General features: G+C 35.9%; 1 protein-coding gene across 1 annotated transcript in view; it reads left to right on the top strand.

The window, feature by feature from the left end:
* The first annotated feature begins 1939 nt into the window (after nt 1–1939).
* Nucleotides 1940–14174, top strand: part of UFL1 (UFM1 specific ligase 1) — a 26407-nt gene continuing 14172 nt past the window's right edge. The window contains exons 1-10 of the mRNA XM_006095829.3: nt 1940–2085; nt 3252–3397; nt 4443–4471; nt 6446–6543; nt 7075–7189; nt 7982–8112; nt 8429–8487; nt 10538–10684; nt 11997–12172; nt 13315–13494. Of these exons, the coding sequence (XP_006095891.1) occupies nt 2009–2085; nt 3252–3397; nt 4443–4471; nt 6446–6543; nt 7075–7189; nt 7982–8112; nt 8429–8487; nt 10538–10684; nt 11997–12172; nt 13315–13494 (1158 nt within the window). The 5' untranslated portion in view covers nt 1940–2008. The remainder of the gene's footprint in view (nt 2086–3251; nt 3398–4442; nt 4472–6445; nt 6544–7074; nt 7190–7981; nt 8113–8428; nt 8488–10537; nt 10685–11996; nt 12173–13314; nt 13495–14174) is intronic.

Below are 14174 nucleotides of genomic sequence, written 5' to 3' on the forward strand. Positions count from 1 at the left end.
CATGGTCTCTGTAATTTCTCTACAATGACAAATAGTAAATACAACTGCAAATAGTAAAGGGCCCCCCACTTATCGTGGTGTGTTTGTTCCAATACTCCCAGTTGATGCTTGAAACCATGGAGAGTACCTGACCTCACATGTACCGTGTTTTTTCCGATACATGCATACCCACGACAAAGTTTAATTTATAAATAATGCACAGTAAGAGGTTAATAACAATAACAAATGATAAAACAGACCAATATAACATACTGTAATAAAAGCTATGAATGTGATCTCTTTCTAAAATTATCTTATACACTGTACTCACCTTTTTTCTTGTGCTGTGTTTGTGGCTGTCATCCATGTTTTCTGACTATGTGGCCAGAACACAGGCAAATAATTTTGTTTTTATTTTTGAGAGCACATGGTCTCTTCACTCTGTGTGCTACACTTGGCTTTATTATGTGCCCTACAGCATTGCCACATACTGCCAGAGTTCCTCTGTCCTTCCATGTTTCATGCCCTGCTGCCTCCTTTGCACTTATGAATGTAGGTTCTATTGGGCATCTTCTTCCAGAAGAGCCTGGTTTCCTTGTAACTAAAGACTTGCTTTGAACGGTATCCTTTCTCCTTGATCAACTTCAACTCTCCTGGAAATGTGACAGCTTCTTCATTAGCAGATGCAGTTCTTCAGTAATTTTTATATTTTTTTAGTCCAAACCTATTCCTGAATCTGTGTAATTATCCCTTACTTGCAGTAAATGGTTTGGTGTCACTCATTTCAGAAAATCCCTTGCCGAAGTCTTCTGGTCCAACACATTGCCATCAATCGGAACACATTTTCTGTTCATGTTTTCCACCCACAAATATAATGCCTTTTCCATTTTAACTACGTACTTATCATGCACTGTGGCTATAATTTTTGCAGGTTGAGGTGAAACAGCAACTAGCATGAATTTATTTTTCCTTTGTTACAATTTCACGGATAAAGGATTCTTTCTTACCTTAGATCTTAGCAACCTCAGCATAAATTTTTTTTGCACATCAAGTTGAGAACGTTCCAACTTCTCACTTGAAGAAAGAATTTATGGCTTCTCTTTGACATATCCGAACTGCAGCACAACTACTCTTGTGCTTTGGGGCCATTTTAAGTAAAGTAAGGTTACCTGAACACAAGCACTGTGAGAGGAAGGGAGAGGTAGAGAGAGACAGAAACATCAATGATGAGTAAGAATCATTTATCAGCTGCCTCCTGCACGCCCCCTACTGGGCATGAGCCCACAACCTGGACATGTGCCCTTGACCTTAATCAAACCCGGGTCCCTTCAGTCCCCAGGCGGAGGCTCTATCCACTGAGCCAAACCAGCTAGGGCCATATACACTTATTACCTTATGTTTATATTTCTTCATTATTTGATGGGACTGATCAACTCCATAGGAGAAATAGGAAAGGCTCTAGAATGCATGAAAGTAATTCCCAGCCTTTATGGTATCCGAATTATTCATCCTTGTGCAAACAAATTACCTTCAGTAATGTCTCCTAAAATTATATATATATGTATATATACATATATACATACACATACACATATACATATATATATATACATACATACATATATATATATATCTCTCTGAGCCCATGTAAAATTAAACACGACTCCCTATAGAGGGGATGCTATACAGGCGCCGGCAGAAGAAAAAGAAAAGTGGTTAATTTGATTATCACTGCGCGGGAATATTAGGGATGATGCAAACACAGACTAACACTAAAGGAACACCTAAGGACCTTGGCCCAGAACTCCTGGCCCGGCTCCCCTCAAACCACGCCGGGCGGACACGCCTCCCGCGCGGGGTGGGCGGGGCTGCGGCTCTAGGCCGGTCCCGCCCTCGCCGGGGCGCGCGTTCGGTAATTGCTTGGGCGGTGGAGTCTGTTGTCCCTCCGCGCGGCCCGTCCCGCCGGGCTCCCGCCGCCCGTGGGCTGACGTGTCTGCTGTTTCTCGGCGGCTCGACCAGTAGGGCCGTGATGGCGGATGCCTGGGAGGAGATCAGGCGGTTGGCGGCCGACTTCCAGCGGGCGCAGTTCGCCGAGGCCACGCAGAGGTGCCCGACCCCCCCTCTCCTTTGGGGCGTCCAAAAGAGCCCCTGGGCGGCCACCCCCAACATCCGAGGCCACTGGTCCCTGGACCCTGACCCCGGACTTTCCCAGCCTCTGTCGCCATCCCCGTCTCACCCCCACTCCTCGAGCCGGGATGGTGGTTCCGAGTGTAGTTCTTGGCCCGGAAACCCGAAACCTGTGCTCGGATCCCCCCAGGCGTGCCCCAGCCTAGTGCTAGCGCGCCCCGCCCCCACGGGGGCCCGGGCCGCGGGCTGGGAGCTTCCCTCGTGTCCCTTTCTTCCTTCGTGCCATCCGGTCACTGTGGCATCATCGCCTTTTGTGCAGTTCCCGACCTAGAAAGAGCGCGAGAGGCGAGGGTCACCCCCTCGCACAGTACTTTGCAAATACTGTGTTGACTCTGAAGAGACATTTTGCCTTTCTGCCCAGCAGAACGGAGGTGCGAGGCCAGACCCGTGGCCCCGTCTGTCATTGTAGGGCCTCCTGGATGCTGACCTTTCCTACCGGGCCACTCGTTTGGGGGGATGTGTCCGGAGCGCCCTGACTCTGCTTGTTTAACAGGACACGTACGAGGCTAATAGAATCCTTGTGCAGCCGTTGTCTGTTTCTTGCCATGGATGTTTCTGTTCCTTCTGGGGCCGAAGACCTTAATCCCTTGATGCTGTGTTTTGTAGCCCACAGCAAACCAGGGCGCGCACTGCGCTTCAGAGCCTGGGTGGCAGAGGGTTGCAGTTCTGGTTTCCCTGGGCCAGATCTGCCTGCGGACCGATTGTATGAAGTGCCAGGGTTTTTTCTACCTAAATTATGCGTCCTCGCCTTCCTATTCAGATTTGAGCATTAGAAGCTGGCCTAGGAGAGAGCAAACTTGAAATCCATGATAGAGTGACTTGTACCCATTACGTACATGATTTAAGGGCATGACAACCTGCTTACTCCCAAGTGCTGCTGTTTTTTGTTGTTTTTTTAACTCATTGAATTAGTATCGTTATACTAATAAAAGGTAGAGATATTATAATATAGAGCCTAATGATTCTTTACCCAAACGTTAGTTGTTTGTTTTTTACTTTTAAAAAGCCCCTCTTCATACATTATTTTAATCTTATTGAGCACCAACTGTAACAAGTGAATTTTAAAAACTTCTTGTTTCCCTCAGGTTGTCAGAGCGGAACTGCATTGAGATTGTGACTAAATTGATTGCTCAGAAACAGCTAGAAGTAGTTCATACACTTGATGGCAAGGAATATGTTACTCCGGCCCAAATTAGTAAAGAAATGAGAGATGAGCTACATATCCGAGGTGGTAAGTAATTCCTTAGTGTTGTTTTTTCCTTCTGGTTTTTTGAAAGGGAAAAAAAAACCCTTAAAACCATGAATAATAAATTATTCTGAGTTTTAAGACACCCATCTCAATTGTCAATATGGTTACAGCCTTAATATTTGAACTGATTCAGGTAAACATGATCATATAATTTAAATGAAGTCAGATATTGTCATTTTACAAAATAACATTAACATTTTGAGTTATATGTCTGTGTGTGACTCAATCAGTTGTTTCTTTTCACAGTTCCTGAATTTATTGCATGACTCAGGGGAAGGTACTTAGCTGCCTATTAGAGTGGTAATTATGAAGGAGAAACAGATTTTAAAGGATTATAGGTTGTTGAAAACCAAAGCTGTGCTACCATGCCTTTTTATTAAAACTTACCTTTAAGTAGTTGCAAATTAGGAAACAATTCAGTATGATGCTACACATATTTTATTGTAGGAAAACAAGCACACACAGTTTTTGTTTTTCTTTGTCTTTTAAAAATTTGTACAAACTACAGAGCTAATTTGAATGCTGATTAAAATAGAAAAGAACTATGAAAACAACTCTTCATTAGATGTTATCACATATACCCTCCTTGCTTGTTTTCTTTATTTTCCTGCATAGTACTCATAAAATATTAGCTATTATTTAGAATACTTAACAGATTTTCTTTTTCTAATGGATGGGTGTCTACCAATTTTAAATAATTGTAAAAAGTTCATCTGAATTTAGTTGTCAATATCTCTTTGGTCACAGTAGATAATTGTGAAGGGAGATAAATAACCTTCATAGGTCTGGTCAACTTGTATATTAGTTGATGCTCGTAATTGGCCTGGTGTGACAAATGGTACATTGAAAATAAATTATAAGCATGAAGACTTACACGGCTAATGCTTTATTATTATCGCAGCCATATGTCTTTTGTAGGAGGAGGACTTCGACTGTCCAAAATGTAAATCTATTAGAATTTACAGTTTCTGGCTAGTGTGTACTTATACATAATTAAAAATAAATGAATGTCTTTTTTTTTTTAAAGGTCGGGTAAACATTGTTGATCTGCAAAAGGTAAATTTTTAATTCATAAAATTTTTCCTATGATTTGTCCATTTTTTGATACTATGAATTTTTTCAATGTCTTAAGTTTTTACTAGTTACAGGTATCAGATTTTGTGTAATGTTTGTGAAGAAGTAATTACATTTCTCACTAATACATGGAATCAGTTTAATAAGTCCAGATATATTTAATCAATTTAATAAGTTCTTTCTCAGTTGACTTACTTATTCTTTATTTTTACCAAATAAACTCAAAATTGACATTTTATATAATTACAGGACTTATGTAATTTGGGGAGAAAAACTCACCAGTTTCATGTTCACTTGTTTTTAGTATATGGAAGTAATAGACATACCAGGTGTATCGGTTAATAATGCAGATTTTTTTCAATAGATGGAGTTACACATATGTTGATATATATGCGATTTGATATGTATGCTATTTTGTTGTATTGACAACAGGCTTCAAAACTTCATATGTCAAATTTTCTGAAGCTACTAACATCTTAGATATTTTTACACTTAAAAATGTCGAATTTTGTGCCAAAAAAAGAGCATTTGCGGGAAGTTTTAATTCATTACTTTTATTTTGAAGAAAAGTGCTGCTGAAAGTTATCGTACACTTCGGGAAGCTTATGGTAAACATGCTCCATCTCAAGATACTTGTGAACACTGGTTTAAATGCTTTAAAAGTGATGATTTTGATGTGAAAGACAAAAGAACGTCCAGGTCAACCGAAAAAGTTTGAAGACCAACAATTACAAGCATTATTGGATGAAGATGTGTGTCAAACTCAAAAAGATCTTGCAGAAAGATTAAATGTTGCTGAGCAAACAATTTCTGATTGTTTACAAGCAATGGGAAAGATTTTAAAGGAAGGAAAATGGGTGCCATATCAACTGAACGACAGACAAATGGAAAACCGAAAAGTCATCAGTAAAATGTTGCTTCAACGGCACAAAAGAAAATCTTTTTTGCATAGAATTGTGACTGGCAATGAAAAGTGGATTTATTTTGAGAATCCCAAATGCACAGAATCATGGGTTGATCCAGGTCAACCATCAACATCAACTGCAAGGCCAAATCGCTTCGGAAAGAAGACAATCCTCTGCGTTTGGTGGGATCAGGAAGGTGTGGTGTATTATGAGCTTCTAAAACCAGGTGAAACCGTTAATACTGATTGCTACCAACAACAAATAATCAATTTGAACCACACTTTGATAGTGAAACGACCAGAATGTGCTAGAAGACATGGCAAAGTAATTTTGCTTCATGATAATGCACCATCACACACTTCAAAACCAGTTAAAGACATGTTAAAAGATCTTGCCTGGGAAGTATTAACCCACCCGCCATATTCACCAGACCTTGCTCCTTCAGATTACCACTTGTTCTGATCTATGGCACACACACTTTCTGAGCAGCACTTCAAAATGTACGAAGTGGAAAATTGGGTCCCTGCATGGTTTGCCTCAAAACAAGAAAAGTTCTGTTGGGACGGTATCCACAAATTACCTGAAAGATGGGGAAATGTGTAGCTAGCGATGGACATTACTTTGAATAAAGCACTTTTGATGTTTCTCTTAAAATTATCGTGTTTTCTTTGATTACAAAATCCACATTATTAACCAGTACACCTGGTATATAAAAAAAATAGAAGATGTTTTTAGAAAATATAAGTGCACATGTCACCACCGAAGTATACTGTATACAAAAAGCTGGTGAATCTTGTTGAAATGGTGCCTATTATATGAAAATGTAACTTTTTAACACAGACTTTCCTAGCAAGTATAAGTGTAATTGTTCAGAAATGAAAATAAATAAGCATTAAGCCTCTGCTTTTTTATTTGACTAAGACTTTTACAATATTTCAAATTTAAAATCCAGCTAAGACCAAGTTTTTAAAAAGGTAGTTCTAAATATATAATTTTGAACTTAAGAAACAATATGAACTTATCACTAATAGAGTTTATATTTATTTCCCAGGTAATTAATGTGGATCTGACTCATATTGAAAATAGAATTGGTGACATTGTTAAATCAGAAAAGCATGTTCAGCTAGTGTTGGGACAGCTGATAGATGAGTAAGTACAACATTTAAGAGCACTCTGTTGTGCGTGTGTGTGTGTTTTAATAGTATTAATATTTAAATTTAGAACTATTGTGGCTAATTCAGTATTTTGTTTAGAATTCATGATGCTATTTTTCACTATAAGGATCATTGTACTTGAAAAGTAAGTGCTTAATAGTGTGGAGTACTTGGAAATAATATAAACCTTAATTTTTTTCTATTAAAGCAACACAAAACATAATTTTTACAATCTTCCTGTATGTAAAGCAAATTTGTTCCAAAAATATTAATGAAAATGACTGCAGAATTTCTATTGTTTAAAGAAATCCCAGCATTTATCATTTGATTACCCTTATATTTAGCTACATTGATAAGAAAAAAAAATGATTTTCCAAATGTGAGTAATGAATAGTGTTTACCTAAACATACTTCATTAATTTGGTGCACACTTTATTGCAACAGAAATTAAACATAAAATATAGAGGAAAACCATTTCATTATTCCTAATTGTTTGTTTTTTTACTTGTTTGTTTTTATTGTTTAGAAACTATTTGGATCGGTTAGCAGAAGAGGTAAATGATAAATTGCAAGAAAGTGGTCAGATAACCATATCAGAACTGTGTAAAACTTATGATCTTCCTGGGAACTTTCTCACACAGGTATTTTTTTCTTAATAGTAAAATGTGTCTTTAGAAAAACAAACAAAGAATCTTAATGTTTTTCAGTTCCAATTTTTCTGAATATCACAAACAGTATTATGAAAGCTCACTAAGAAGTTGATTGAAAAACATTTTTCTATACCATAAAAGTATCAGCTGGGCTGACTTGAGTATATTTAACTTATCTTGGGATATGAAATATATCCAGACTTATTTCCAGACTCCAGTCATATGGTAGCTGTGGAAAAATACTCTCTGGAGGTTACTAAGAAATCAGGTTTTCTGCCAGTGGAGATTTCTGGGCGCAGATAAGTTGTTAATACTTGTGTCAAAGAAGATAATTTTTCATGTCTTGTGTTTCCCTAGCTTTAAAATTCTTGTAGTAATATTTCTCTCTCTCTTTCTCTGTTAGTGTTAGAAGCTGCAGAGAGGGTCTTCTCCAAGACTCATGTATTTGTCTTGGCTGTCTGTATGTTTCACATTGCCTATATCTAGAAAAAGTGGTTACTCATTTTTATTGTACATTAGAAATAGCCCTTATTAGCAGGTAACTAAGCCTTTCAACATATCAGCTATTTGACTCATTCAGTTCTTGGCTCTGCCATGAGATTATGATGTTTCCTAGATCCTAAATCTTGACTTTGACTTACATATCTCTTTATGCTTGTTGGAATTTCTCAATTATATGATTAATACAACATCAACATGCAGCATGACTTTAGTAAGACTATAAAAATGTGTATGTGTGATTTTTTCTCTCAAATTTATAAAAATTTGCATTTTTACCCCCAGGCACTAACTCAGCGACTAGGTAGAATTATTAATGGACACATTGATCTTGATAACAGAGGAGTAATATTTACTGAAGCTTTTGTAGCTCGACATAAAGCACGCATCCGTGGACTATTCAGTGCTATTACCCGGTAAGCATGTATAAAGTCTGAATATTTCTTTAATCTTGGTTTGTATCAAACACAATAAAGGCAGGGCAGATAGTTAAGTATCACTAAATCTGAGGTAAGAATTTTGGTGGGAAAGTAAATTGATCCTGGATTAGGGAGGCAGATCCATTCCCCTGGTATTTCAGTCGTATAGTTCTTATTAAGGGTGTACAACTTGATGCAGTTTTTGCCCTCATTTATTTTAAATTAATTGATGTTTTTAATAAACTATCCTAGTTATTTTTAATTTATACATATGTATATTAAGTAAGGCTTTTTTGTGTGTCTTCCCATAAAGGCCTACAGCAGTGAATTCATTGATATCAAAATATGGATTTCAGGAGCAGCTTCTTTACTGTGAGTTTGGTTTAAATTTTGTCACTTAATTAGCTGCTGAATAGACAATATAAAACTTACTAATTATAATTTTACCTCTTTTAATCTTAAAACTTATGTAACTAAAATATATCTGGTTGAAAAATTTCTTTATATCAGTTTTTACGTACGTGTCTGTTATACCCACAAAACATTTATTGTTGGCTACCACCAGGAGAGTGGGATAAAAACAAAAATCTGTGTATGTGTGTGTGTACTCTGTTATACATATATAGAGAGATTTAGAATTGTAGTATTAAGAATAATTTTTACTTTGTTTCTTACAGATTTTTGCTACATTTCCTAATACAGAAGTAAATAGTGTTTGTCTAAAAAATTTTACAATGATTTTATAGTGGTAATACATTCTTAGCATTCAAACAGACTAGGAATATCTCCAAAATCATCGTGGTTCATTATCTATTTTGTGTGTATTTATGAAGCTTTTTGAGGGTTTGAGAGTTTAAAGCTCTGCTGGAATAATTTTAAAAAGCAATGGCTTGATCTTTTGAGTCAGATATCTGTGCAAATATAAGAATTAAACTGAAGAATGGGAAATCAAGTATAGTACCAAAAATTAATTTTTATTCCCTATATTTTTCAGAATATGGAGTTAAATTTAAATTTTTAAATATTTCTTTAAAGTTAAAATGACATACTTTGGAATCTACATAAATGGGGGTTGGTGGAGTTTCATTATAATACACAGTTCTTGAAGTAATTCTTGGCTGTTAGATAACTTTGGTCTGAATTTGGCACTTAAAATTATGTGCTACAGTCTATTGAGAAGTCTAGACTTTTCTGATGAATTCTAGTTTATTCAGTTTAAAATTCTGAATTCATATGTAAACTGATGTTTATTTCTGTTAAAGGCTAATTTTCATAAACCTTTATGCAAGGCATCTTTTGAATGTGCTTGCTGATTCACTTAGAAATAATTCTTTCATATCTGCTTTTTTTTAGGGAATTTTTATATTTTGTCTAGTTAAATGTTATTATTTAAGTAAAAACTATAAATTTGGTAATAGTTACAGCACTACCCACTTCTCAGACTGGCGTCAGTCTTTTGATGTTGATGATTGTGGTGGGGGTGGGGCAATTATATATAGTTAACATGTAAAGAGTGCTTATAATATACTAATTATGGATTCAAGCATTTTACGTGAATACAACCACCCTCTGAAATAGGTATTATTATTATCTCCATTTCACAGATGAGAAAATGAAAACAGTAAAATGACTTGCCCAGTTTTTGTCAGCTAGTGGGTGTCAGAATTGAGATTTGGACTTAAGCTGTCTACATCCGGATCCATCCTCTTAACCATGGCATTATACTTCTCTTTATAGATATGGTTAAATGTGTTGCTTCAATTTAAACAGTGAAAATGTAATAACTTTTTTTTTTTAAGAGGGAGGAAGGGAGAGAGAGAGAGGGAGAGAAACATCGATGTGATAGCGAAACACAAATTGGCTTTCCTCCTGCACACTCCACACCAGGGAGCTGATACACCCACCTGGGAATCCAACCAGCAACCCCTTGAGAGAGAGGACAACACCTCAACCAACTGAGCCAAACTGGCCAGGGCACTTATAAAAATGTTTATGGCTTAATTTTACACTGTTGTTTCTAATATGATCTAGGTATCTTGATTTTTCTAAATATGAGAAAATTGAATTTGGCAACATCTATTCTCAAAGTATTTAGTCATCTCCTTTTAAGCAAATCATGAGATTAAATAATGGCATGTTTTTCCCCCAAAAAATTGCTCAAACTAAAAACTTAGTGTTATTAACTAGTTTTTACAAGTTCTGCACCTTTACCTAGTTGCAAGATTTTCTGAATTTATGACCTGAGTATTCTCATAAATGTCAGGAAAATTTTGTCTAAAACATAATGTCTTCATTTAGTCAATTTAAACTTTAAATTGCGTTTTTAAAGGGTAAGAATAAATAAATTGTAAAATAGTAAATTTTGGGGGTTTTATTGAGATTTATACCTGCTCTCATTTATTTCTATTTGTTTTGTTTTAAGCTGTCCTTGAAGAACTTGTTAATAGTGGACGCTTACGAGGCACTGTGGTTGGTGGGAGACAAGATAAGGCAGTGTTCCTACCTGACATTTATTCCAGAACACAGAGTACTTGGGTGGATTCCTTTTTCAGGCAGAATGGCTATCTAGGTAACTTTTTTTTTCTTTGATACTGAAACTTCTTTCTAATACTATCCACATTCTTAGAACTTTTGTATTAGCCCTAGGAGTACACACATACTTGACTGTTGACCAGCAAATTATAACGGTTCTCTTTGAGTGTGAAAGTAGCCACACTGCAGGTTTTTGTGGGTCCTAGAAACTGAGTTTAATTCTATAGTATTGAACTGTTATAGAAAAACCAAAAGCTGGCACTTCTTACCAACCTTCCAGTGATAAACTATTATAGCTTCAAATATTTTTTAATACATAAAAAGGAATTATATTTATTATATTGTATGAAGTTACCCATTTTTCTGTTTATTATACCTGAAAATATTAGAAATATTTTCATTGGCTATTCACTTTATAATGTTCATTTTTATTAGTTTTTTAATATTTCAGAAACATAGACATTATTCTAAATTTGGTTTCTGAGGTTATGTCATTTTGACAAAGTAGATTGATTGAATTTAGTCATTAAAGCAATTAACAACAACAAATATATATATGTATATATCACTTACTTTAATTTTATAACTCAAGTTAAACCACATAAGAGATTAGTTTCTTTCTCAGTAATAAACTTGTATGTAAGTCATTAGTTTTCAAACACTTAAATGCATTCTAGAAATAGGGTTTAGCTTATGTTTTCTTGACTTTCTGTAATATACTTCCCAGTTTCTTCAACCGTAGACTTGGCTTAGAACTTTGTTATAATTAATTTTCTTAAACATGATTACTTGGGGATGGAGAAAGGATGGTAGATACTTTCAATAACCTTAATGGTTTAAGTCTTCATTTTTTACTTTTGTTTTATATGCTAACTCTCATACTAGTTTAAATTAGACTAGAGAATTACTCTGTCCTAATTTGTCTAATGAAACATTTGAAAAATATATTCCACTCCTTTATTTAACTATAATAAGCAAAAGAAATTCCAGTGTTTGTTTCTTTACTTAAATCATTACATTTTCCTTTACCCACCTTTTCTACTTTAATTTCTCTTTAGTTCTCATGTTTCCCTTTGACCCCCTCAGTTGAAGAGGGAGTAAAGCAGCTGGAATTGGGAAAGTACTTGAACTCATTTTTCTACAGATATGTTTAGTAATAAAAATTTGGGAAAGTGACATAAGCAGGAAATAGGTTGTGGTACATATTTGAGCTTTATTCTTTACAAAAAAAGATATAAGAATACAGTGCATTCACAAAGAATAGGGTTTGGTAGAAGTTAACTTTTTCTAAGATTTCTGAAAAGTGTGAAGATTGACAGTTCTGTTCCAACTTTGGGATGTATTTCTAGAATTCGATGCTTTGTCCAGACTGGGAATCCCAGATGCTGTGAGCTACATAAGGAAAAGATACAAGACTGCACAACTCTTATTTTTGAAAGCAGCTTGTGTTGGTCAAGGACTTGTGGACCAGGTGGAAGCATCGGTAGAGGAAGCCATCAGCTCTGGAACATGGGTTGATATTGCAGTATGTTTATTTCTTCTCAACTTTTCTTTAAACCAATGACACTGATATTTCACTAGTATATGGCCATTTTAAGAATTAGGATACATAAAGGTCTTGGCTTTAGAGCCAAATTATAACAGTTATTGTTTCAGTAAAAATAATCTTACTTATTTTATGCTTAAAGATTTTCTAGCTTTTGAAGTAAGGTAGCATTTTTATATGGATAGTCAACATCCAGAATTCTATAAATCTCAAACAAACAATATAATCCTCATATAAGTCCTGCCATACAGAAACTAATAAGACTTCTCACACTCTTATCTGAGCATTTACATCTTCACTGGCATCAGGAATCATGTCATCGCTTTTGTTTATCCCTAATCCGTTAATCTCTGCTAATATGTTAACACAAGCTGCTTTAGCACTGATAGTCTTTTACTTAAGTTTTCAGTATTGACTTGCCTTTATTATGCCAAGAAGGTGAGTGTGGGTGTAAAGAATGAAACAAAAGGCCAATCCATTATACAGCAGAAAATTCCTTGTTTTAGGTACATGAGCTCCCAGAGATTTTAGATATAAGTATTTATTTATTGAACAAATTTTATTAAGTGCCTTCTGTGTGCCAGGCACCATTTTACTTGCTGGAAATGTGGTATTCAGATAAGTTTCCTGCTCTCAGGGAGGGGTACTTTCATTGGGGGTAAATAGTTAATGAAAATGATCTTTTCAGATACTAAAAAGAGCTAAAAAGAAATATATTTTGGAGGTAAAATTATCAAGACTTGATAGAGGATTGTTTGTAGGTTTATGAGAGGAACTGAGTGTGACTTGTAGGTTTGGACCTGATCAACTGAGTGGAGAATGGTGCCATTCATTAGGATGGGGGAGCAGTGGGGAGGGGTAGATGGAGCTGGGAGTCTGGGACATGTGAAATTTGCGATGCCTTTTATATAGGAATGGGAAGGTTAGGGTAGCGGTAGGATATACAATTCCAGAACTCAGAGGGATGATGAAAGCAGAAATGTAATTTGGGAGGTTATCAGCATATAGATGGTTCCAAAAGCCATTGCACTTAATGAGATCTAGGGAGAGCACATATAAAACAAATGGTTTATCTGTATTATATTACATTTATACAGTGTTCATTTTGTTTGTAATTCCAGCCTCTGCTACCCAGTTCTTTATCAGTTGAAGATGCTTCAATGTTGCTTCAACAAGTGATGACAAAATTCAGCAAACAGCCTTCAGCTGTAGTCTTTAGTGACACTGTTGCAGTCAGTGAAAAATTTATAAATGACTGTACAGAACTCTTCAGTGAACTGATGCACCAAAAAGCTGAAAAGGTATGCCAGGTTTCCTTTCACCTAGTAGTCTTAATAGTATTTCACATAAGAATCATCTGGTTATCTTTTTAAAAAGTGGGGTAAGCTGTACTCCAAAAAGGAGCACTGTTTTATACATCATTTCCTCTTATTGCATCATTTCTTTCTATTTCCTCTCCTGGATTTGTTTTTTCTCCTTTATTCCCATCAGGACATAGAAATTAGAACTTAGGGAGCTGATTTTATGAATTAAAATCATATAAATGAAATGAATACATTTCACAATTGTTATATGAGGGTATTGTTCCAACATTAGAATCCATAAATATACAGTGTTTTTAATCTATTACTACACAGTATATTTACTAAATCTGTTAGAGCCTCATTAATTTTACCTATTTGGGGTGCACAAACTGGATAAGTTAACTGGTTAGTTCCTCAGAGCAATTGTTGTCAAAGTGTTTAGAAGTAGAGGTCATGCCAAGGCTGTTTTAAGGATATTCAATTCATGTTTCTAGTTAACAGCACCATCCTAACCTATCTAATAAAAGAGTAATATGCAAATTAGTCATCACTCCATCACAAAGATGGCCACACCCATAGCCACAAGATTGCGGAGCCCAGTCCTCTCAGCCCTGCCACTGAAGTGTCCAGGCCTGTTGGCCAGGCAGGTGGCAGGGGAGGCGGGGGGGGGGGGGGGC

Source organism: Myotis lucifugus, unplaced genomic scaffold (assembly GCF_000147115.1).
Source record: "Myotis lucifugus unplaced genomic scaffold, Myoluc2.0 scaffold_161, whole genome shotgun sequence".
NCBI lineage: Eukaryota > Metazoa > Chordata > Mammalia > Chiroptera > Vespertilionidae > Myotis > Myotis lucifugus.